This window comes from Equus quagga, chromosome 6 (genome assembly GCF_021613505.1).
Source record: "Equus quagga isolate Etosha38 chromosome 6, UCLA_HA_Equagga_1.0, whole genome shotgun sequence".
Classification (NCBI taxonomy): Eukaryota; Metazoa; Chordata; class Mammalia; order Perissodactyla; family Equidae; genus Equus; species Equus quagga.
In genome coordinates, this window is record NC_060272.1 from 14017092 (window position 1) to 14043894 (window position 26803).

Here is a 26803-nt window from a genome sequence, read left to right on the forward strand (position 1 = left end):
ATTCCATTGAGGTTTATAGCAATTCCTCTCAGTGAAATACTCCTTTGCTTGTTTTGTTCAAATAAGACTATGGTTTCTTTAACTTCCCTTTAGCTAAGGGTGCCAAAAACAAATGGTTTCTTGGGTTCTTACTTCCCAAATTCTGATGCCTGCAAAAAGTGATGCCCACCTGAAAGGTGGCCCTTACCCAACCCCATGCTGGGCTGCCCATTCGTGGCGGGCAACTTCCCAGGCCACATGTGCACCCTACGGGGACAAGATCCCAGGAGGAGCCATCGGAAACGCGGCTCACCCTTCCCTCCCCTTCATTGTAACTACTATTTGTTATCATCAGGGCCAGGCTGCCGCCCTGCTGCAGGCTCACGGTTAGATCCCTGTGGGTCAGCAGAGCTCTCTCCCTGTCAGCTGACCTCTCTCCTCCTCAGCACTGCTGAACCCCATTCATCACACCTGTTAGCTGAGCGAACGTTTCTGGTTATTTTATGTTCCTGCCCAGCTACAGGCTGCTCCGTGGCCCCCCAGCTTGGCATTCCTCCTTGATTCAGGGATTGGTAGTGAGAACTCCCTCACCTCCAGGCTGGATGAACTTCTTTGCTTACATCTTTCAGAGCACCCGGAAGAGCTGGTTAACTATTTGATTGTCACCCAATATTTCACTCTAACACATTTAACTTTGGTATTTTGTTAGAAAACACATTTCCAATCTCTTGGCATTAGAGATGGAAAGGTCTGACAGTACCACTCTCTAACACATTTTTAAATGAAAACAAATGTTCTTTTGAAAGGGAAGTGCACTGACCACACCTTCACATTCGGCCCTGCTCTAACCGCTGTGGGGCACATTCTGTGTCAGTAGGAAACAAGGCAGGCGTGGTATCAGCCCTTGCCAAGCTCAGACAAGCTCACTGTCTGCCAGGGAAGATGGACAACATGCAAGTCACTAGACCCGTCCCCAACTCCCTGCAATGAGAAATATTCAGAACAGAAGCATGAAATTTACCTCAAAACAAATACAGATTAGCCAGGGGATTGTTTTTTATAAGGGGAGCATTCTGCAGTTTAGGTGGGTTTTCTGGAGACAGTGGTGAGGATTCCTGAGATGAGGAGAGAGAGGAGAACCTCACTGAGATTCAGCTTCTCTCATACTAAACACATTTTGCTATTCCTCAGCTAAGACTGAAAGTGTCTTTGTGCTTAAAGCCACTGTCTCTCTACTCGGGCCAATGGATATTTCAGAGGACATGAATGGAATCCACGTCATGGATCTCATGTATTATAAACTTACTGAGCAGTAACATACCTGGTCTGGGCAAGAGTCTTGTAAGCACCTAGACTGTAACATGTTTCCTGGGCAGGGAGGGAAGAAAATACATTCGTGCTTATGACTGTAACATGCCCCTACCTCCAGGTCTAGTCCATCCTCCAGGGAAAGCCGATGATGTAGCAGTTCCCTGTTTAAAATCCTGCCACGGTTCCTTAAAGCCTATGGCATAAACATGATGTCCATGCACCTCTGGAAGGCTGCTGGGGAGCCTGTTCTGCCTGCTCCCCATCCAGCTTCTTCCCCAGGCGGTGCCCCTACCCCACCGGTTACCCTCCACTCCAACCTCACCCACCTGTGCTTCCCCAAATTGGATGCACTTTTCACCACACCACATCTTTACAAATGCCACTGCCCTCAACCCGCCCAGCACTGGCAATCCCTTCTCAGTTTCAGTAGCACTAGGACGCTTCTATATAGTTGACTAGAGCCATTTCTGGGCTTGGCTCCCTACAACACTGGGCTCTGCACCACTGAGGGCAGGAAATTCTACCGTATTTATCTCTGTATTTCAAGCACCTAGCCCAGTGCTTAGCCCAGTGCAGAGCAGTTGAAAATTGTTGGCTGGCTACAAGAAAGGAAAGATGAATGGAAGTAAGGATGTCGAAATTGGGAACAGTCTGTGTTTATCTGCCTTTTGTTAAGTCCTAGCTGTGGCTTAGTCTTATTTAACTTCCTTGTCTGATTTTACCTGTGAGTCCCATTAAGTATACATCGAAGGGTCACCGCCTAAGCTTGGAGAAGGTTAAGAGAGAAAAACTTGGTAAGTTTTCCCCCTTTGATTTAAAAAAAATATGAAGCCAATATGAGAAAATTTCATTATTTGTTAACTTTGAGTATGGGTGTAGCATAAAAATCCCTGAAAGAAAAAAGAGAGAGAAAAATAGAATAGGAAGAGTACAATAGGTGGCAAAAAATTTCTGTAGCTGTATGTTGGACTATCACTAGACTGAACAGGAGAGGCACATTCTTTCTTAGAAGATTCTGTTTTTTCAAAACACATGGACTGGTACATTTCCTATCTTAAAGAACTCTCACGAAAATTCCCTAAGCACTTATTTACATCAAAAAACCCCTCAAATAATCATTTCTATTTGTCTTGGTTTAGAAAATTACTAAGTTTCTTAATGCACTAAAATTACAAGACTCTGATACTTAAAAAATAAAATACAGCACATTTAATTGAAAAATTAAGCATAAAAAGGTTTTGTTAGCTCAAGCTATCTTAATGTTACCAACAAATGATATTTTAGATTGTGTCTAGCCTCAACAAACTAGCCAAGAGATTACACATTAATTATAAATTTCGAAACGTTACTGTTAACATCTTGAGGGCAAGAACAACATCTTTTTTCTCTTTTACTGTCCCTCTAGCACCTATTAGAAGAATTACCTAGAGTGTGCATAACAAACAATGCCAGGGAGGACTGTGTGTCCTCATGCAATGATGGTCTATAATGGCCATTTTCAAGGTAAACAAGAAATACAAAAAACAAGATTTAGAAAATCAATGAATAAGGAAGCATATGTTAAAAACAGCCTCTCATGTAGTTACATCTTTTCATAGCAGAGTAAGGAAGAACTTAAACTGATATTGACAACATGTTAACCTCAGTGTTGTCATTCTGCGAGTATCAAGGAAAATGATTCACTAAAAAAACCCTAAGGACTTCAATTACACACATTCTGCTTGTTATCACTTTTTGACACTGTTTTTTCAAAGTGTCAAGACTAAGAACTATCTCACCTTTAAATACCTCGTATTGTTAACGGCTGCTCCGTGAGGAACGTGACTCACAGCTCTATCAAGTAAACAGTAACAGAACAGAATTCTATTTCTTTTCACCTGAATTTGAGAGTGTTAGCTTAGTTTTTAATTTGTACCATAAATATCTTAGAAATGCTGAGTTATTTGGCTTTATTTTCTTATCGTGGGAATAACATTTTTCTAGAAATTCTTTAATGGACGTAGAAGAGAACTATGGCTCCTTAATCCATCTCTCTATCCTAAAGAGCTGCTGAAATGATCAGTCTGAGCTGAGAACTTGCAAGAATGAGGGTCTGCATCAACTCATTAGGCACATTCAACTGGTTTCTTTCAGAAGCATTTATGGCAGCTTAGTCCAGGGGTGGCAGTGGAGTCCTGCCCAGGGGCCCCTCTTGAGTTCCAGAAAAAGTCAGGACACAGCTTAGATGCAGAGACTTGGTGCCTTGGGTCTGACTACAGTTTTTTACTCAGGGGATGGGGAGGTGATGGCCTGGATGGTGTGATCAGCTATGAAATGCTGACCTTGATTTGCTTTCATGAGAAGAAACTAATGGATGCAGAACTAAATTTGAAAGTGGCGTTATTGGAATACTCTAAACTTATTTTATGCATTTTTTAAAACTTTCTAGTATGAAACAATTTCAAACTTATAGAAAAATTTCAAGAAGAGCTCCAAGAACCCCTGATGACTCTTCATCCAGATTCACCGTTATTTTGCCACAGTTGCTTTCTCTCTCTCTGTCTACATATACTTTTTCCCTCTTTCACTTATTTTTCCTGAGCCATTTGAGGTTAAGTTACATATATAAGGGGTCCCTTTACCCCTTAATAACTTGTGTGTATTTTGAAGAAAAAGGATATTCTCTTTCTTAACTACAGTCAGTATAGATACCGAATCCTAGAAACTTATTAACCTAAAAATATTATCTAGTCTACAGTCCAATTTCATCAACTGACTCTAAAATGTCCTTTCACCATATGTTTCCAGTACAGAATCCAGTCTGGGACCATGTATGACACTTAGTTAGCATGCTCCCTAGTCTCCTTAAATCTGGAACAGTTTGTAACATCAGTACTGTTGAAGAATACAAGTCAGGTACTTTATAGAATGACTCTCAAATTGGGTTTGTCTTTATGAACAAAGTTATGCATTTTTTATTGTAACACATAACTGATGTGTCCTTTTCAGGGCTTGCCCACACTGCCCTCTGTCCCATTACTGGTAATACTAATTCTGATAACTTGGTTAAGCAGTATCCAATTTCTCCACTGTAGAGTTACTATTTTCCTTTTGTAATTAATAAGTCACTTGTGGGGAGATACTTTGACATTATATAAATAGCCTGTTCTTCATATATTGATGATTCTTCCCTGAATTGATTTTTACTCTGATAGCTGCAAAACTGTGATTTTGCAATACCATCATTCTTTTATTACTTTATGTTCTACTGAAAGGAAAGCATTTCCCTTTCCCTTGTGGATGTATGTATTTATGTAAATATTTATTTTTCTATTAATATCTGTATAAACTCATGCATCTCCTCCCCTAAAGCGCTTATGTTATAGTATCGTCCTCATTTATTTTCATGCTCAAATCTGATGTCCCAGATCTGGCCAGTGCGACTCCCTCATGCTGGCTCCGGGATCCTTGTGGCACCCCTTCAGTTATGGAGCACTTCCTTAATTCTCCATATAAGGTGGTCTAGGTTCATCTTTTGCCTTCCCTACCCTGGGCCTGAGGCTCACTGTTTCTCTAAAGAGGCTGGTTCCTATGAGTGGGCCAAAGTATCCAGAAGCTAGATCTGGGCACTAGGTGTGCTCAGTGCTACTGGGACGCCACTGTTTCTGACTCCTCTCGGTTGACAGAGCTAAGACACACGTGCACGCACACATACACACACATTAAATCATGAGTTTATGCAGATGTCTCTAATTCTAATCCAACCCCACAGGTTCTTCCTTGCCTTACCCAGTTCTCTTTTGGTATTTTCTTTTCTTCCACAGTAAGATCAACCTATTTCCTCATTTGCTCAAATCTATAATACATACAAAATATCAGAATTGCTGTACTCATATCACTATGAAAAGTAAACCTACGAAGAGTCTGAGATGTGCTTGCAGTTTGTTTTTTCTTAGACAGAGGGCATATAATGTTCAAAAGTTACTGAGATTAATTTTTACCCTTTCCTATGATTATGCTACAGTTGTATCATTTATATCGGTCTCTTTTTTAGTTTTACGGTTGTCCTTATTGTTGATTTGCTTTTTGAATATGTAAAACATCAACTTGATTCCAAAAGTAAAAAATACACAAAAGGATTACTCCAGAGAAGCACCACTGCCTCCCTGCCCTTCTGCCTTTGCTCCATCCCTCGCAGGGAACCAACAGCAGTAGTTTTCTCCATATATAAAGTACTATACATTTTAAAATAAGAGATCACAGCACACTTTTTTTCAAATCATGCCTTCCTCAAACTCATAAGACCCACAGTGGCCAAGAAAGGCCCAAAGTGTCCATCACTTTTACAGGTGGCAGTTTAACAGCTATCCAAATCTTTGTATTTATATGCTTGATTTCCTTCAAGTCTTATTCACCAAGACTGCCTGAATTTGTAACATGGGTTTAGGATAAGTACCAGGTGTTACCGATTACCTGTTCCTCAGAAACCTCTAGAGGCGGGGATGCTTGTTGTTCAGACCGCCGACCATCTTGATAGTTTATATTTCGTCGCTGACGTAAAGGAGGGAAAAGACGATTCCAATTGATCATTCCTCCCTAAAAAGAGACGAATACATAATGATTAGACAGAGAAGGAGCAGAACCATCATAATGCTTGGAAGTGCTTTCTCTTGCAACGCAGTGACATCTGTAGACTGGGAAATAAAATGTCATATTGATCCTCTGTATGGAAGCAACCCAAATCCTAAAGCATCACGCCACCCTTCAATCAGTAGGATGAAATCTGCAGCCTGCAGCAAGTGCACAGAGGAAAAAGAAGGTAATGGGTACTGCTAAAGTTATGTATGCAATCTGGCTCTGGGAGGCAGAAGACGACACGCAGATCCTAATCTCAGCCCCGCTGAGTCCCTTCTGATGTTGTCCCAACTCCAATGGACCCTGCGGAGCTCAGGGATTTACCAGGTGTGACAGGAGAGAAGATACGGGCAGGAGGCTAATTCACTGCAGTCAAGCAGAAACCTGGAGCTCCTTCAGCAGCTCTTTAAAATGCTCCTCCTCTCCCTCTTCCTCCTCCTGCTCCTCCTTCTCCTCCTCTTCCTCGTCCTTGTTCTTCTAGGTAAATTCTAAGTAAATTACTTGTTCTTCTAAGTAAATTCTGAGCATGCTCAGTGGAGGGAGACTGCAGGTGGAGATTAAACCCAGGCTCGGGGACAGGCTAGAGAACGTGAAGGTAAATCTTACACACAGGGACAAGAGGTTCAGAAGCGAGGATCAAAACCGTCCTCTTGAGTGGCTCTATGGATAACAAGATTGATGTAATGTCACTTCTTGTTTATTCTATGTCATCAACAAAAAGAAAGCCACGAGGTGAAAAAAATATGCACTGCATGATGCTTTTCAAAAAATCCATGTTTTTAGCTATACGCTATTATTTTCACTTAATCCAAATCTCTATTTCTAGATTTAGGAAAAGTTACAGACTAAGAAAACCTAAAAATTTTCCTACCATGAACACCTAAAAATGCCAGAGAAAATAAAAAACATTTCATTTGCACAGCTGAACATAAAGGAGATAAATGGAGGGCCCAAGGTGCCAGAAACAAGCTCTGGAAAACTGGAGCAGGAGGAAAGCAAGCTGCCAAGGATGGCATAGGGCGCGCACATCCTGCTACCCTAGAACAATTTGGGTTTTATCACCTATTTGGGGTCAGAAGATGAGGACTTGGGTCTGAAAGAGGTAGTCACTTTGAACTCATTACCTATTTAAAGGCACAACCCTCAAATGGCAGCACCCTCAGTGAAAGAGAGGCTGAGAAAAGACAAAACAAAAAGCTGATCTTCCTCGGCGGGGAGCAGGAATCTTGGCCTGCCTAAGAATTGACAAAGGAGAAATCCAGGGTTCAAGTTAGACTACATTCGTGCTCTAAGAATCCATCAAAAATAACATAAAAATTGGCTCTAGGATTAAGATGGCTATATCTAAGGAGCCAAGCAGAAGCAAATGCAAAACAACTCTGGAGAGACACTCTCTCACCCTGGGATTACAGGGGATTTACAGATAAAACTCCAGTGGAGAGAGAATTTGAACCCAAAATTACAAAACCCATGAAGAAAAAACCCATCATAAGCAAGCGTCTGTGTGTACAATGAAAAGAAGGATTAGATCCCTAAGAATTTAAATTTACAACAATCTGAAAGTAAGAAGTTTTAAAATGACTAAGAAGGAGGACTTAAAACAATAGGATATTATGAAAAAATTAGGAAAAAATTAGGGAAATTAAAAATGGAGACATTATGCAAAAGTGTTCTAGAGAGATACTGGTAGAAATAAATTCAAATATACTAGTGATCACAATAAATATACGTGGACAAACTCACTAGCCAAAAGGCTGATATTCTCAACTTTGAAATCTCTCCTACCCACCGCAACAGACAAACCTAAAATATAAAGTCATAGACAAGGTGACGTAAAGAGATCAAAAAAGAAATATTAGAGAAGTACTAACCAAAGAAAGCTGATATTGCTATATTCATGTCAAACAAACAGACCTCAAGAGCACAAAAGACATTATTAGGGGTAAAATCACTAGGATACATCGATATTATTTATGTATAGCACAACAGGATCAAAATATAGAAAGAAAAAATGAACAGAACTAGAAGAGAGGAGGAAACATCCAGATATATATTTAATTTTTAGCATATATTGATATATCAAGCAGACAAAAACTAATAATAATACAGAACATAAGTTTTGTCTAAAAGAATGTATATAGTCTGTACTCAACTTTTGGAGAATACACATTCTTTTCTATTATACAAAAAATATTTATAAAAAGCAACTGTGCCAGGGGCCGGCCCGGTGGCACAGTGGTTAAGTGCGCACGTTCTGCTTCGGTGGCCCAGGGTTCGCTGGTTCGGATCCCGGGTGTGGACATGGCACCACTTAGCAAGGCATCCTATGGTAGGTGTCCCACATATAAAGCAGAGGAAGACAGGCACGGATGTTAGCTCAGGGCCAGTCTTCCTCAGCGAAAAGAGGAGGATTGGCAGTAGTTAGCTCAGGGCTAATCTTCCTCAAAAAAAAAAAAAAAAAAGTGACTGTGCCCTAAGTCCCATATGAAATGTTCACAAATACCAAAACATAAATATTTTACAGACTATATTCTCTGACTACAATGTAATTTATTAGAAATCAATATCAAAATTACAATTAATACAAAACAAACAAAAATTCACACACTGGAGATCAAAAATGGAAAAAATCATAATGGAAATTAGAAGATATCTAAAAGCGAATAAAATTGAGATGATTATCAAAGCTTGTGGGATGTAATTAAGTAGTTGATGTAATTTTAAAATATTGAGCTTAAAGAAAATGAAGACTGAAAATTAAAGAGTTAAATATATTAAATTTAAGAAGTTAGAGAAAGTAATAATAATCTAAAATCAGAAACAATGAAGTAGAAAGTTGAGAGCATATGTTAATAAAATGGAAAATAAAGAGACAATAGAAGGAATCAATAAAACTCAATGTTGGTTGTTTAAAAAGTCAAGTAAAATGGATAAATCTGGCAAGCTTGATGCAAAGACAAAGAAAGCGGCACAAGTAATATTAGGAATAATACAAGAGACACAATGGCAGATATTAAAAAATCATAAGAAAGCTTCATTCATATCAATAACTTTGATGAAATAGACAATTTTCTAGAAAACTATAACTCACTAAAACTTAAAAAGAAGCAGAAATTGGTAATCATTTTTGAAAATTGTTCAGGAGCATCTACTAAAGCTGAACACATGGGTATTGTCTCAGCAATTCCACTCCTGGTCAACGGAAATGCAAATACTTGTCAACAAAAGGGATAGACTAGAATGTTTTCAGCAGCAGTATTTGTCAGAGTCAAAGTCTGGAAACTACCCAAATGTCCATTAAGTAGAATGGATAAATCATGATACAGCCACATAATGTAAAATTAGCACTTAAAAAGAACAAACTACAATTACATGTAACAATATGGATGAATTTCTCAAATATAATGTTGAATAAAATAAAACACAAAGTACATTTGTATGATTACCTTTATATAATGTTTACTTCTCTGTATATATGTTCTACTTCAATAAAACATTACAAAAAGAAATAGAAAACTTGACTCCTTCTAGCCATTAATGTAATTGAAATAATACTTAAAGATCTACCGACCAAAAATCTATAGGTGAAGACTATGGAATCTTTAAGGACTTGCTATCTTATGCAAATTGTTCTAGAGAACAGAAAAAGAAGGAAAGCTCCCCACCTAAGTTTTTGAGGCTATATAACGACGTTTCTAAAATCAGACAAGGCCATTATGAGAAAGAAAAATTATAGGACTTGTTTTTCATTTGTGGACAGATGCAACAATCCTGAAAAAAGTTAGCAAACTAACCCAACAATGTTCAAAAAATAATCATTTTATCTGGTATGATGTATTATATTAGGATTTATCTCGGGAATCTTAGAAAATATAGTAATATAATTCACACATTAACAGATTAAAGGAGAAAAACCAAATGCTCACTCAACAGGTGTGAAAACAATTTGATAAAACTTAGTACCCATTCATGAAGAGACAAGTCATAGTATAATAAAGCCTAAGCCAACCAATCATGAGAGAAAAAGGAGAATGAAGGGAAGAGAGAAAACTGTCATTCACACGTGATGACTGTCTAACTAGGAAATGAGAACTAATAAGAAAGTATAAGATAAAAAAATTAACATTCCTTGACTGTGGTCATTGAGAAAATCTAAGTGCAAAAAATTACTATTTACAAACAGAAAGAACAACTATTAGGTACTTCGGAATTAAATCTAACAAAGATCTGCAAGATGTCTATGAGAAAATGTAAACTACACTGAAGGATATCAGAAGGTCTGAATGAGTGGAAAGACGGCACACTCTTGCCTGGGATGACTCCACACTAATCTTTTCATACACTGCCAATTCCAGTCTTAGCAGGGACTGCTGGTGGACTCTCAATATCCATCCTCCCTTTTCTTAAAAAACAGGATTCTTTTTGGTGACACATGGCTACTCCATTTCTCAGCACCCCGCAACGTGGACCAAGTTCTGCCAACAGTAAGCAAACACAAAGGGCACAGGGGACTTCCAGAAGAAACCTTACCAGCAGGAGTGCACCCTTCCTTGTCTCTTCCTCCTTCTTCCTGGAGCTCAAGCGGCTGTCCTGGGAGTGAGGCGGAAGCCCTGTGCTGACGTAAAGGCAGGAGCCAGGGGCCCAGCAACTTCATCTGCTGCCCCACCAGGCCAGGGTTGTCAATGTCTGCATTTCTTTCACATGAAAGACGAATCTCTACCTTGTTTAAGTTTCTGTTATTTTGTGTTTCTGTCATATGAGGCTAAGTCTATTTCTAACTGCTATATACTCAAAATTAAAAACTATGTGTGTGTGCTTTCAGAGAACTAGACCACCTGAGGTTAAGGGTCAAAACTAGACATGAATTTTTTTTTTTTTTTTTGAGGAAGATTAGCCCTGAGCTAACTGCGGCCAATCCTCCTCTTTTTGCTGAGGAAGACTGGCCCTGGACTGACATCCGTGCCCATCTTCCTCCACTTTATACATGGGACACCTGCCACAGCATGGTTTGACAAGTGGTGCGTAGGTCCACACCTCGGATCCGAACTGGTGAACCCTGGGCTGCTGAAGCGGAATGTAAGAACTTAACCACTGCACCACTGGGCTGGTTCCTCGACATGAATGTTTTGAAGAAGTATAATAAGGAAAGATTCTTCTCTACCAGTTATTAGGATTACTGTTAGACTGTAGTAATTAGAGTAGAATGGTATTTGCATATGGCAGGCAAACAGCACAAGGAAACAGGAAAGAGTCTAGGAATCAAAGCGAACATGGGCCTGGGGATCCGCCAGAGGAGGTGCTGCACGTCAGCAGGAGAAAGACGCACAACTTAACGAAAGTACGGGACAACTGGCCATAGGGTGGAAAAGATAAAATGAGACCCTTACTTTAGTCCATATACAAAAATAAGTGTATTTAAAAATAAACTCCACAGATTAAAGATTTAAATGCGGAAAGCTAAACTTATAAAAATTTTAGAAGAAATAAGAAAATATTCTTTATGTCGCTGGGGTAGGAAAGGATTTCTAAGACAAAAATATACAGCATAAATAAAGAAAAGCATTGCTAAAAATTACTATAAGAACTTTTAAATAATTTTAAAAAAACAGAAGACATAGTATAGGTTAAGAGAAAACGTTTGCAACATATAACTGACAAAAGTATTCAGAATACATTAAAAAATCCTTATCAGTCAATGAGAAAAATAAATGACTCAAGAAAAAAGCAGATAATGTATACCAGTGGACAATTTACAGAAGAGGAAAGCCTAAGTCAATAAACATAAGAAAAGACGTTTGATTTCACTAGTATTAGGAAATACAAATTAAAACAGCATTAAGTTATTTCATACCCACAAGACTGGCAAAAATAAAAAGCCTAACAATAATAAGTATGGGGATGATGTTGAGGAAATGGGAACTCCATTTATTGTTAATGAGAAATTGGCACAAACATTTTGGAGAGCCAAGTGTCAAGATCTAGTAAAACTGAAGATGGTCCGTGACCTGGCTGTTTCAGCTCCAGGTAGCTACGAGTACCTAATGGGGCATTTATGAGGGTGCTCTGTGAAGCACTGTCTATAATGTTAAGTAAGAAAATGTAAAAAATTCAACTGTTCCTAAGTAGGGAAATAAATTAATAAGTGGTCCTATTATATAAAAGATTACTACTATATGAGCAGCCAGAATAAATGTACTGGATCTACATGCATAAATCTCAAAAATACAATGTTGAATGAACAAAGAAAGTTGTACAAGAATGTGCAGATATATTTACATAAATTTTTAAAATACTCAGACAGTAGTGTACTATATTTAAATTACTTTATGGATATATACTAGTGGTGGTTTTGCCCCCCAGGTCACCTTTGGTTGTCTTGTGCGTGGTGGGAAGTGGGGAACACGATGGTGGTGCTGCCGGCACTAGCAAGTAGAGTCCAGGGATGCTGCTGCTAAGCATCCAAGAATGCACAGGACAGCTGCCACAAGAAAGAAAGGCCTGGACCAAAACGTCCATAGCATCTAGGCTGAGAAACCCTAATACAGACACGTGGCAAAGATGCAAACACCCCCAGGCATTAGACGTGATACAGCAGCTAAAGGACAGTGGGAAGGGGAATGAACCTTCAGTTGAATCTGTAACATTTTATTTCTTCAAAGGGAGTAAGAGAGAAAGAGTAGGCAAAACAAAACAAAAACCCAATCCCTCTACTCCTGTGATAGTAAAAAAGTGCTTAAAAAGCAGAAAGTTACAGGAGCTCTAAGTTCTAGGATGTTTTGACACTAATCTGCTCTTTACGAAGAGTTAAATATGAGCCTCTACAAACAGGAAACGTTTCCTTCACTTTGTCTTCTTCAAAAGCAATAACCACATATTTAAAAGAGGAAAGAGGAAACAGCTTGCATTTTGAACAGCCAGCCGTTTTATGAAATAAATACCTGTTATTAGTTGGCAAAGAGATTTTCAAATGAAATAAAATTTCTTGTGAAAATACATAATTTTCCAACTGAGAGCAGTAAAGGTTTGTAACATTTTATCAAGTAGAAGTCACATGGAATAGAGCCCTACCCCTAAAGGCTCTGGCAGGTTTCAGAATGGGATGGTCAGGCAGTGTCTACACTGAGAGTGTCTATGCTGAGAAGCCAGGTTAGAAGAGCTCACCAGTGGCTTTCTAGGGGCACTCACTCGCAGCTCCCACGGGAGGGTACGAGCAAGGCACATAGTCTAGTCCTTGCTCACGTGGAGCTCATGATCTCCTTGGGGGAGGGCAGGACATCCAGAAAAGGAAAAATCAGAACAAGGCAAGGAGGTACATCATTAAGGAGGAAGCTGTGCAGCATCAGTAAGAGGGCTGGAAATGTTCAGATGGGCACTGACCAACCACACCAACGCACGGGGTAAAACCTCAAAGAGGATGGGAGCCTAGCTGACTTTTAAAGGATGAGGATGATTTCCAAAACGGAGAGGAGAACCAGGCATTTCCGTCAACCTGTTCAAAGACAGGGGCCTAACAATGGGTTTACGCCTACTTTAAGGGCGAAAGCAACGGCAAGGAGTAAGGACAGAGGGACAAACAGCAGAGGAGGCTGAACGACCGGGAGCGGTCTCTGGAACCAAATACTGGGTTCAAATCCAGCCCCGGCCACTTCGCAACCTGAGGCCTCAGTTTTTTTTTAACTTCTCTGAGCTTCAGTTTTCTCATCTGTAAGATGGGGATAATAACTACACTCACTTCATGAGGATATTATGAGAAATAAATGAGTTAATACAAGCAAAACATTTAAAACAGCTTGAAAACCTCTAGAAGTTTATTATATATTAGCTATTATTATTATAGAATATTTGCATTAGACTTTATAATGTCTTATCTTCCCAAATGGACCAAAGGATCCTGGAGGGCTGCAATGGGGTAAGACTTGAATGTACTTCCCAAGGTGGCCAGCAGAGCTCTAAGCTCAGTGCAGCCTGACTGATTTCCCAGCCGAGGTGTTCAAAGAGTGAAATGGAGAATGATTACAGAGTGGGCATTATGAATGTGAGGATTTAAAACAATTAAAATTCTTTCCAAAAAATCCTCATCTTATCTAAAAAAGGTTGGTCATTGGAAAAAAAAAATGCATCCTTTCTTCTCAGTCTTTGGGGATCTGAAAGCCTTTATCAGTGTGCTAACTTTTGAAGTATAAAGCAGGCAGGTAGGGCCACCTCCACTGTACTGCCTGTGGCTACCTGCAGACCATGTCTCGAAGGTTCTGGGGGAAGATGTGGTTCACCAGGAGTGAGTGACATGACTGTTTAGTGATACCTGCCTTAGGCACATAGGAGGTGCGGCGGCAACCATTCAAGGAATTACCAACCTTGCTATAGACCACAGCTTTCCAATATTTTTCACATCATGACACACACAGAAAAAGACATATTGGTGTGACACACAGGACAGACAAAGCTATTTGCAACTAGGCTCACAGCTTTAGACCCTTCCCAGTTGCCCCGAGGGTTAAGGCGATTGGTTTCTCAGCCAATTAGCAGACATGTGGTCCTGTCTAATATGTCCTTAAGACATTTTGTCCATACTAAAAGTTCCTTGATATTTGATCCTGTCCAAAACCATCTGGCAAGGACCAGATATGCTCATGGACGTTTTGGACAGGACCAAATGTCAAGGACCTTTTGCCGTGGACCAAATGTCTGATGGACCAAATGTCTTAAGGACATTTTGGACAGGATCAAATGTCCTGCAAGGTCTCAGTCCATCTATGATCATGACACAGTGGTTGGGAAGTTCTACCACAGACCCTAAGGAAATACTATGCTTTAATGTGAGCAATTTACAGTACCAATGATTTGCCATGGAGTTCAGGGACAGAAAAGGCCAGACTGTTTCAGTTGTACCAATTAAGGTAAAATCAACAGAATTATCGAGTGTCTACTAATATATTTGGTAGTACCTTAAGCAATGAAGCTAGAAAGAGAATTAAGACAATGTTCCTGCCTTCTAGAAGCCCATAGTCTGGTATTGTCACCATTAAGTAGTTTCTTTTCTTCCAGGTTACCAATCACGCCCCTTGCTTGATCCAGTGGAGCCTCCTCAGCTCTCTGCTTGACTCCCGGCAGCACTGGGCCCTGCTGACCCATGCCCTTCTCCGGGCTTCTGTGGTATCACACTTTCCTGGTCTTCTGAGCCCGCAGGTCATACGTGCCTCTCAGAGCCACCTTCTCCTGCTCATGTCCTTTAGATATTGGTGTCCCTTAAGGCTCTGTTCAGGGTTACTCCCCTCCTCTTTCCAGTTCTGTCCCCAGGTGCTTGTGCTTTCTCAGGGTGTGGTGGAGACTGCTGAACTCCTCTCTCCAATCCAAGTACTGCACCTCTGAGTCACATAACCAACTGTCTCTTGCCACTTAGATGTTCCAGAGACATCTAAAATGGAACATGTCCAAACAAAACTCATCTTCAATCCCATGTTCTCCTGTGTCTCCAATCTTGGGGAATGACATCAACATCCATCTACTATGCAAGCTAGATCACCAGGCTCTGTTAATTATAACTCCTAAATATCTTTGGAATCCATCCATTTCTCTCTACCCTCACTCTCACTGCCCTATTTCAGACCACCATCAAGGGTGGGATGGCTTCAGAGAGATTTTCCTAAGATACAAATCTCAACATGTCATTCCTCTACTTAAAAACCCTTCAGTGGTTCCCCATTGCCTTTTTATTAATCTTAGAATATTTATTAATTCATTAATAATAATCACAACCTCATTACTTGCTAAATATTTTTATAAAAAATAACATTTCCAAAGGAGAAAAAAAATTAATTAACGAGAAGAATGTCATTGTTTTCTATTTTTGCAAATCTCTTTAATGTCTAACTTAATAGAAGATAGTTGGATTCTCATATCTGCTTCTGCATTCAATTCAATATGTTACTTTGGCTTCTGACATATATAAAGAAAATCTAGCCACACAGAGATATACAGTTAAAAACCATGGAGTACAGTAACAGCCTTTTCAGATAATTGTAGATATGCTTCTTTGATACTACTCAGCAAGTTCCCATAGCTTTTTGGATACAATTCAAACATCTTACCATGGCTCACGGCCTCCTGTTTACCATTCTAATAGTCTTTCTCACCACTCCATCTTCACATTCTAGACTCGTGCCCAGAGCCTTCGCTAATCCCCCAAGTCTGGGGTTCGATGCTCTTCTTACGTGCTCTCCTATTTCAGTGTACCTCTCCCAAGATAGCAGTTGGTACGTGGCACTTCAATTACATGTTGACTGGCTGGAAGGTCACAGCAGGCTATAAGCTCTGTGAGGGCAGAGACCATCCATCTTGCTGCTGTTTGTAGACTCAGCCTCTTGTACCACCTGGCATATGTAAGTACTTAAGAAATATTTGTTGAATGAATAAACGAAAGGATAAACACAGTAAAGCATATTGTTGAGTTAAGTTCCACAGGATTTTCTTCAGCAAAGACCTAGCAGTTAGTTGTAACATGGGGACCTAAGTGGTAGGTTAATAATGAAGGCTGAGTGGAAGGAGTGGAAGGGGCTAAAGCAAGGAGGCTCAGAGAACAAAGTGGCTGGCTAACACATTCTTTAAGGACATGAGGCACCCTTTCCCTGTAACACAGGAACCAGCAGTCATAAGGAACCACTGCTGGGAGACCATCGTGGTGCCTGTGAAACTACGAACGGTCACTCCTCAGATAAGAGGTATTTATAACTCACTGTACTGCTTCCAAGTGCTCTTTGGAAGCTGCAGCTTGTGGTATAAACATGAACATGCTTAGTTTCATCCACTGATCTTCTTAGTGCTGTGCGCTGCGCTGGCGCCAGGTAAAGAGGGCTGTGACACACAGAGAAGTGACTAATTTCCTATGGTGCTGAAAGAGCTTAGCTGAGTTGACAAAACAAAGGTACATTAGAAACTAAACAAGAAGCAGTGAGGATCCAGCATATGATTAAGGACTAACGAGAGGCATCTTATTAGACTTAGAGCTAACAATAAGTACTACTAATATAGAGGAAAGAAATATCACCACAGGCTGCTGTCATCAGCAAAAGCTTCATGGAAAACCTGGAAAAAAAAAGAAAAAGAAAAGCACCACAAAACAAACCCACTACCACGACCGCACACACAAACCAGCAATGCATTCATCACATGGATAAAAGATGGGAGGGACAATTACGAGGCTCAGAATAAACTACATATTTGGAAAACAATTCATTGGTACTGCCTTAAAAATATGACCAGTAGAAACAGGCAGGAGACAATCCAACCATGTCAGGTGAAGAGCCATACCCTGACGTGTACAGAGGGCTATGAACACAGTCTATTACATCTTTCTGGGTTGCTTAGTAGCAAGCTGTTTTGGTAGATGTTGGGAGTAAGTAATAAACTAGAGGGAAACTAGACAATCACTTGAAGAAAATCCCAGCTAGCTGTACAGCTCTCAGTTTCACTTTTTCTTTGTGGTTTGTCCAACTTGACCAGTTTTGGGGGCTCAGATACTTCGAAACAGAAAGCAGTTTCCATGGTAGTCAGATCAGGAGACAAAATACATCCTTTTGCTCAGTTTTTAGAGCCTCCGGTTGAGAGATAAAAGTTTCGGGTGGTACTGCTGCTCTCCATCACGTCTCTTCTTCCTCTTTCTTGTTCTGCTTGGCAAGAGTTTGAGAGGCCACAGCCTTGCTTGTCCATGACATTCTTGGTTGGGAGGGCGAGGGCCATGGGTGCTGGTTTAGGGACTGAACTGGGGTGGTAGCAAGAGGAGGGTGAGAGGGCATCTAGAGAGTCTATTATCAGAAAATTGTGCGACAGCCTAGGATACAACTCAACAGCTTGGCTACTGCTGCTCCCCGCAAGGAATACTTCAACCGGTGTGCAAGCCAATGGATGTGTGTCCCAGGTGTGTCTTGATTGATGACTTTTCTCTTGAGAGGCCGGAGACTCCTACCATAGCTGATCTTACTTCTGATACATGGGTACAATTTTAAGGACAGGCTAGATTAGTTTCAAACTCAACAGACACATATATTTTCCCCTTGTTTCAACAAAGCATGGCTCCTGGTAAACTCCTGTTGAGGGAGTCACAGTGGGGCAGGGGCAAGGACTCTGGAAAAAGAGCAGTGGGATTCAAATTCGGCTTCACTATTCACCCTGGTGACAGGCTCTGGGAAAACTGACTAGGGTGAGGATGACATGTGGCATTGGGAATGCCACGCTGAGCCCTATAGTGAACGCTCGTGTCTGTCACTGTTTTCTAAAGGCTGGCTGACCCACCACTCTCTTCTGATGGTGAGCTTTTCTTCCAAGGAGAGTCAGAATCAAAGATAACCCCACCATTTTGAGGGAGGGGTTGGTTTCGATTTTGGTAGAGAATAAGAATGCTCAATGTTTTTAGTGAGGAGGTGGTGGTGAAGGGTGGTGTGAGGGAGACAACAAGCTCCCCACAGCCCCAGCCTCAGGTTGGGGAGATGTGGCGTAGGAAGATGACACCTATCTCCTGTTTTAAGGCTTTTTTACTACCTTAATTTGATTTATGTGCTGTGAACACTGAACACAAATTATGCTAAGGATTGCACAGGAATAACTTCGATATAGCTTCTTTGAAACTATGAATGAAAGAGCATCTTTCAGGATGCAAAGTACCAATTTCTGCATTATATTTTCTGTTTCCTTCCTTCCTTGCCAAATTTTTGGTCATTTTTTTTTCCTCCTTAACTTTAGCTCTACACAAAAATAATTAAATAAAAGTCAAAATTAAAATTAGTTTTGGTACTTATTACCAGTAAGTGTTCTGATAGAACAGGAGGTGAAACATTACTAAAAATGAGATTGGGGATTACTCAAGCTCTCCTTTTACATTTCCTTCCCCAGAGAGGTCATCCATTTCCACGTCTTCAGTGACCACCTCTCATTTCCTTACTTGTACTTCAACAAGTGCTGTGCAGGGCAGACTGCGACTTTCCTGTCTAATGTTAGGTTATCACTGCCTGAGAGCCTGGTGACTCTTTTGGACTCAACTCTCTCCTTTGTACCTTAAATCTAGCCAATTCTCACGTACTACTGACCTTTCCTTTGGAGTGGGTGTGCCACTGTTTGTCCTTGTTGTCCTACTCTGAGATTAAGCTAACAGCCTCTTGGATGACATCACTGCCACTAATATTGCCCCAATCAAATCTGTACACCACTGCAGGTGAATCTTCACAATGCCACTGCGTCAACTGAAAATCTTACTGCATCCTATCTAAATTATTCTGTCTTGTTTTGAAGGTCCTCCCAAACCAGCCCCATCCTAATTATTTCTTAGCTCTTCTCTGCATGTTCCTTCCACTCACTGTGTCCCTCACTTATTGCAGACTATGTCTGCTCAAATTGTGCCTGTCACCTAAAATGCCCTCCCATGTTCCCTCTGACCATCCTTCCTCCTACCACTTTGTACAGGGCTCACCTCTTATTTTATAGTTGTAATTGGCTTCTTTCTCAGCAATTCAAATCCTTACTGCTCTCCCCGTCTGTTGAACTCATAGAGAACTCAATCAAGCTGCCAATCTAAAAGAATAACACTGAGTCTAGGTTTCCTCAACTGTAAAATGGAAAACTGGACCTGAGGATCCTTAAATTAATAATGAGTTGCCTCTTCTGAGGCAATATGTTAAAGAATATCTCGAAAGCCAAGCAGTTCTCTTTCAAAAAGAGATCTTTGGGGCTGGCCCGGTAGCACAGTGGTTAAGCTTGCATGTTCCACTTTGATGGCCTGGGGTTCATGGGTTCAGATCCCAGGTGTGGACCTGCGCACTGCCTGTCAAGCCATGCTGTGGCAGGCGTCCCACATATGAAATAGAGGAAGATGGACACGGATGTTAGCTCAGGGCCAGTCTTCCTCAGCACAAAGAGGAGGATTGGCAGCAGATGTTAGCTCAGGGCTAATCTTCCTCAAAAAAATAAAATAAAATAAAAAAAGATCTTCACTGTTCCAGCAGGAGTCCAACAGCCACCTGCCAGAGCGGTTGTAGGAGGGATTCCTAGGCAGACACTGGTCTAGATAACCTTCATTTTATACCCTCCTGTGCTACTCATGAGTGTTATCTGCATTGATCAAGGATCTCTAATGAGCTATGACCACCCCTCCCCATGAATCCAGGCTCAACATGCATGCATTTATCTTTATCACTTAAAAAAGTATGATTTTTAAAAAATCTCGGTATTGCTAATCTGTGCTCTAATCTCGGACAGAATGTCATGACTCACTACTCTGGAAATTCCTGGGTTCCTGCTGCTTTATTCACAAAACCACGCATGTCACCCACAGTATCAGGTTGCAGGGTCCGAACCTGGGGTGGGTTCCATGAAATTCAAGCCTTCTTCAGATGATCAGAGGGATTTTTCCTGAGAAATTCATGGGTACCCCAGTATTCTGTCCTGCACTAGAATTGTTTTATGGTTTTGAAAACCCATAGGGATGACTTTTTTGGTGGAAGAAAAATTTGCAAAATGATTATCAGGATGATTTTTCTAATATACTCCTGTTGAACATTATGTCCGCTTCAGGGTACATATCTAAATTCATTTATGGTTTTAAAAAGTGATTAACAAGTGATAAGAGAAAAAATTATGAAAAGAATTAGGATTGCTTATAATTTGTACCTCTCCAAAATACCAACTAAGTATGTCATCATCATTTACTTGTTTTCTTAAATACCATGAGATTGTACCACACTCCTCTTTCTCATGAAGACACCAAGGCAGAATGGAAAATAGAAATGATTTTGTCAAGGTCACTTAATGAGTCAGTCTTGGAAAGGGATTAGAATTTAGATTGATCCTATCTGTTCTGAATTTTGTCAAAAAGGTCAGTATGATCAACTACAAGAGCACCAGAAACATAACAGTAGTTTCTGCAAGGAGGTACAGATTGAGATCAACAGCTTAGCTTTAATTTCACTTGAAAATAGAGTTCTTGCACCTAATTTTGATTTAGTTTGCAGATTTTTATCAACTCAGCATTAGTAAATTATTCCACACCTGATACTATACACTTCATACTCATAAAAGAAAAAAGTCATAAAAGAACTAGCTCTAACTGATGAGATTGCTTTGTTGACAAGGCAGCACAGCGACTTGACAAGAATGGTTTTCAAATCAAATTGTACCCAAAAGTGAAAGAGCAAAGCTAAAAAGGAAAAGTGCTGAGAAGTGTGCCACGTGCCTGCACGCTGTCTTTAAGGCTGCTCAGGTTACTCTAGGCTGAGAACTTGCTCCCTTTGGATTCAAGGTGGATTCCTTTGCTACACACACACACGTGTGTAGATATAGGTACATAGTTTTCAGGGCTCCACTCAGAATGTACTTCCTCTAGACAGTATTTCTTGACCCTCAATGGCTGGGCCAGGTGCTTCTCCTAGAAGAACGCTAACAACACTTTACTGTAATTGCATCTTTCTATTCTCACCTCACGGAGAGGAAGGATCATGCTGTCTTGTTCACTGTGGTGCTCTCCAGAGCCTGGCTGGACACTATGCATATTTTGTGGAAAGGATGATAATGGAAATTGTAGTGTTGGTGAGGCCAAGAGGTGAATAAGAAGCTTCCTCAGAGACCTAGCTAGATGAAGGGGCAATGACAGAAACTGGTTTAATGGGCTGGCACCTGCCAGCATAAAGGTCTACTAGGTGGGTCTTGACATTTAAACACACTGAGGGATAATCACACATGCTGCAACACGGATGAACTTCAAAAACATGGTGCTAAGTGAAAGAAGCCAGTCACAAAGGACCAGATAGTATATGATTCCATTTATATGAAATGTTCAGAATAGGAAAATTTATAGAGACAGAAAACAGGTTAGTGGTTGCCTAGGGCTAGTAGTTGTAGGGGGAGTGGTGGGAGGATTAGGGAGTGATTGCTAATGGGTACAGTTTCTTTTTGGGGTAATAAAAATGTTCTAACATTGAACGTGTGATGGTTGTACAACTCTGTGCATATAATAAAATCACTGAATTGTATACTTTAAGTAGCTAAATTATATGGTATGTGAATTCTAGCTCAGCAAAGCTATTAAAAAACTTTAAAAATGCATTGAGAACCTGAGAGCCCTTTTACTACACTAAAAATATTTTACTAAATTACAAATATTTGATTAATCTGATAGGAACTCTCATGATTTGCAAGGCAGATATGACTCATAATAATGCATATGTTAGATGTTACCTAACAACTGTTGCTGGGGTGGATAAAGAGAGAAACAATTTTCACAGCCACAAAACATTACTAAGAGAGGGTGAGAGAATATACATAGCTCAATTCAACCAAATACTGAGAAAATAACTGAAATGCATGTGTGAATAATGGTGAGCTGCTGTAGGCACTAACAACATCTTCCCTTGAAGGTCAAACAGTCTGCTTGTTACTGAAAACAGGTTACAATCATCCAGGAAACACTGGGCAGCCCAAGGAAGTGACAACAAGCAATGACAAAATGAGCAGCAACAGACTTCAGTGCTTTGTTGACAAAACTCCCACTTGGCTTATAGCAAGCATGATGCATTCACAGTGGGCTTCACCTTAATTCTACTTCTAAAGTAAATGGAGATTTTACAGAAATACCTTATGGAAAGTTTTGTCGAGAAGTTCACGTGGTGGTGTATAACAGTATTATCATCATCTGCCAACAGAGAAACCAGCGGTTACAGAAATAACAGATGTCCAAAACTCAGAGAGAGTTCAGACTTCCCAGTAAAAAGTTGCTTTGACAGCTGCTGGCTACATAATCTTTTAGAGCAGGGAGTTGGCAAGGTTTTTCCGTAAAAGGTGAGATAGTAAATGTTTCAGGTTTCAAAGACCAAAAAGTAAAATCAAAGATATTATGTCGGTACTTATAGAATCAATGAAAATGTAAAAACCATTCTTAGCTTCAGGTTTGGCCCATGGGCCACAGCCTATGGGCTCTTGTTTTAGTTTTTTATTTTATTTTTTTGAGGAAGGTTAGCCCTGAGCTAACATCCACTGCCAATCCTCTTGTTTTTGCTGAGGAAGATTGGCCTTGAGCTAACATCTGTGCCTATCTTCCTGTACTTTCTATGTGGGACACCTGCCACAGCATGGCTTGGTAAGCGGTGCGTAGGTCCACGCTGGGGATGCGAACCAGTGAACCCCAAGCCACCGAAGCAGAGCGTGTGAACTTAACCACTATGCCACTGGGCTGGCCCCCTTGGATCCTTGTTTTAAAGGTTACCAGTTTTTGCGGGGTTTTTTTGGTGACGAAGACTGGCCCTGAGCTAACATCTGTTGCCAATCTTCCTCGTTTTGCTTGAGGAAGATTGTCGCTGAGCTAACATCTGTGGCAATCTTTCTCTATTTTTTTTATGTGGCATGCTGCCACAGCAAGGCTTGATGAGCAGTGTATAGGTCCGTGCCCGGGATCCAAACCCGTGAACCCCGGGCCACTGAAGCAGAATGCATGAACTTAACCACTATGCCCCAGGGCCAGTCCCTAAAGATTACCAGTTTTTAAGAGTAATAACTGTCAAGTTAGCTCCTAAATCAGGACTCTCTCTCAGACTTCCCTAGAGTCAGAAAACAGATGCCCAATGTGATCATAATAACTAATACCTGGCAGATCTTTCTGGTATATAAAGTGACTTTTTAAATGATTTTATCCTCATGACAACCCTATTAGATAGATTGTGTATAGATCTCCCTGTCAAGCCAGGGTTGACCCCTTAACTGCAAATTTCTTGCTTTTCATTTATATTCTGCTCCTTTTCTATCGTGAGCATAGGTTTTTCCCATTACAATTAGCAAAAAGAGGGAAACGTGCTGAGAAGCTGCAGAGACTCATGTAGCAACCCCACTGTTCAAATGTTCATTATTATAGGAAATTTCCATGACTGCTCTGGAGTTTTGAATGTGCAGAGTCTCCGCAAAGCTTGACTGTGGCCATTTACTATCATTCAGGGAGCAAGCTCTACCTCACCACCATGAATATCGTGAAAACACAGAATACTCATCATTTCCCAACTGGTCGTCTTCCTCCAGCATCACGTTTTCAACTGATCATTCATATTATGGCCAAAGTATTCTTCCTTAAAGACAAATCTAACTTACTCGCCTGCTTAAAAGGCTTCATGGACTCACTACCTTCTTGCAAGACAAAAGAAAAAACAAATCTCAGCGTGGCATAAGACCCCTTATGTCCTGGCCTCTGCTTTCTCCCCAGCCTCATCTTTCCCTGCCTTTTCCTTAGGGAAGCAAGCGCCAAGCTCAGGCAGATGTAGTTCCTTGTTGTTCCCAAAGCTGTGTTGAGCCCCTGTGCTTTTTCTCACAAGGGTCCGTAAGCCTAAAATGCTGACCTGAATGTTGGCCTCTTCAAGATTCTCCTCAACCACATGGGGCTTTGCTGAATCCCTCATGGAGAACTTGGACTCTCTTTTTGCTGCATACAAACTCCAATAGAAACCTAGCACTTAGTATTGACTCATCTATCTTCCTCTAGTGGATTTCTTGAAGGCCAGGGCAGTGTCATTTACTCTCTCAAGGCTGCACACTGCAGCAGAACCAGAGAGACATAAATCAGTAAAACATCAGCTCCCGTCCTTCAAGAGCTCATATACTATTTGATGAATGAATAAAACACAAACCCGTGAAAAGCTACGTAATGGCCCCAGCAGTGGAAAAATGTCCACAGCTGCAAGTAACAAAATGACTCTGAGATGTCACCAACCATGGAGCCAGCAACTCTGTTAAAGGGAGACGAGTGAATCTGAGAGCAAGGAGCTGTGTAAGTAGAGTTAATGTGTATCGAACACATAAATTAACGAAAGAATGGGAAAACTACAGGCAGGGAGGGAGATGAGAAATACAAGTAAGAGACTGCAGCATTATTATTAGTAAACTTAGTTTTCATCAATAGGAGTCCGTAAGATAATCATCTGAGAGCTTCTGGGTAGTGACTACTTTGCAAGTGTCCAGAAAGATCACATCACTGTGCCTGATGATGAAATTAAGGACACCGTACACTGACCCTGACAGCGCTCTGGTCTCAAGCTCCAAACGAAACAAGGTCTACAGAGTGGTCACACTGTTCATCGCCCTTTAGAGCTATGGACTCTGTATACACTTCAGAGCATGTTAAAAATGTTTTCAGAAGTCTAACGTCATAGAGAACTTTAAAGAACCTGGATGTGACTACCATAGTGACGTCCGAGAATGAGGCCAGGTGCTCAGAGGAGAAGTGAGGCTCGCTCTTCCTCCACTTCCAATTCATGCATTACTTCTGAATGTGCTGCATTCCCACTGAAACTCCTTTGAAGAGGGAACTAATTCTTGCTGACTCTAGTGGTCTTTTCTTAGTCATTATCTCTGCTTGGCTTTTTTTGGGGCCGGGGGTGGCATCTGAATCTGTTGAACACCTACTCTCCCACTCTTCCTGAAACACTCTACTCTCCAGGTTTCCTTGCGACTGAACTTTCCTGGTTTTCTCCTCGACCCCCTGGAATTCCTTTTCTTCCTCCTCTCTGCACTCTCTAAATATGTCTTGGGCTATCTTTAACGGTTTGCTTCACATTTGTCCTCTCAGAAGATATCTGTATACTTTCTAGCCCTGACTATTCAGCTGGAATTCAGTACATTAGGTAATTCTGTAAATACTTACTGTACATGTATTTAGTCATTAATCCCCCAAATATGTGAGTTCCTAATGTGCCAGGCATTATTCACATACTGGAGATACAAAGAAAAAACTCTCGACCCACCCAAGACACACTGCTGGTAGAGACAGGGAAGGAAATCAACAGTGAGCGGCAGGAGTACTAAGTGCCCAGAAAGAGACCTCCAGGCGCCCTAGGACCAGAGAGAGGATCAGATCCAACCAGGGGGCTGGAGAAGGCCTCCCCGAGGAGGTGATATTTGAAACAAATACTGAAGAATGAACAGGAGTTAGGCGAGCAAAAATTGTGTGTGGGGGTGGGGTGGGGCGTGGTGGGGAAGTTGGTACAGGGGAAGTTTGTTTTGGGCAGAGAAAAGGGCAGATGTGAGGGCAAGAAGTGAGAAACAACAGGGCTATGATAAATGTAAATAGTTCAGCATGGTTAGCCTAAGGGCTGCACATGGGGCCGGAGGAAAAGATGTGGCTAAAAAGCAGGAAAGGGCCTTGTGTAACGAGTTTTAACTACCTTGAAAGCTACACATAGGTTCTGAAGGGTTTTAGTAGAAGTGAAACAATCGGATTTGTGTTTTCACAGAGATCTCACTGGGGCTGAATTGTGGGGTGGGATGTGGAGAGGGAGGCAGTCATGACAAGTGATTAGGTAAGAGGCTACTGTAGAAATCCAGGTAAGTGATGATGGTGGCCTGAACTAAGGCAGTGGGATGAAGAGAGAGGGAACGACTAGGAAGGTAGACTCCAGGAGACTGCACTGGAGGCGAGGGAGAAGAGGGAAATGGATGCAGAAGAGGGGAAAGTCTGCGGCGAAGCCAAGATGCTCTGGTGTGGGCTTTGGGTAGATGACAGCGCTTTCTTTAGGGTAAGGAGTGAGAAGGAGAAGAAAATTTGGCAAAGAAATGGTAAATTTCAAGTGCCTGTGGAACAGTCAAGTGGAGATGTCCAGATGGCAGCAGGCTATTTAGGTCTGGAGCCCAGGAGAGAGGGATGTCTAGCTTGTAGATCTAAATCTGGGAGTCATGGGCTTAACAGAGTGGTGACAGCGATGGGCTAGGTGGGTCCCCTGCTGGGAATGTCTAGGGCAAGCAGCTCAGCAGACTGGACCTCAGGAAACAACAGAGTTAAGGAGTGAGCAGAAGAGCTAATAAACAGACTGCCATCATCCAAGCCAAGGCATTCACACAGCTGAGAGATGGATTTTAGAAATCTGTTTCTTCCTCTGCAGTCTCT

At 41.1% G+C, this 26803-nt stretch overlaps 1 protein-coding gene across 1 annotated transcript in view; it reads right to left on the reverse strand.

The window, feature by feature from the left end:
- UBAC2 (UBA domain containing 2) overlaps nucleotides 1-26803 on the reverse strand; it is a 161553-nt gene that overhangs the window by 10911 nt on the left and 123839 nt on the right. The window contains exon 8 of the mRNA XM_046664105.1: nucleotides 5743-5865. Coding sequence (XP_046520061.1) covers nucleotides 5743-5865 — 123 coding nt within the window. The remainder of the gene's footprint in view (nucleotides 1-5742; nucleotides 5866-26803) is intronic.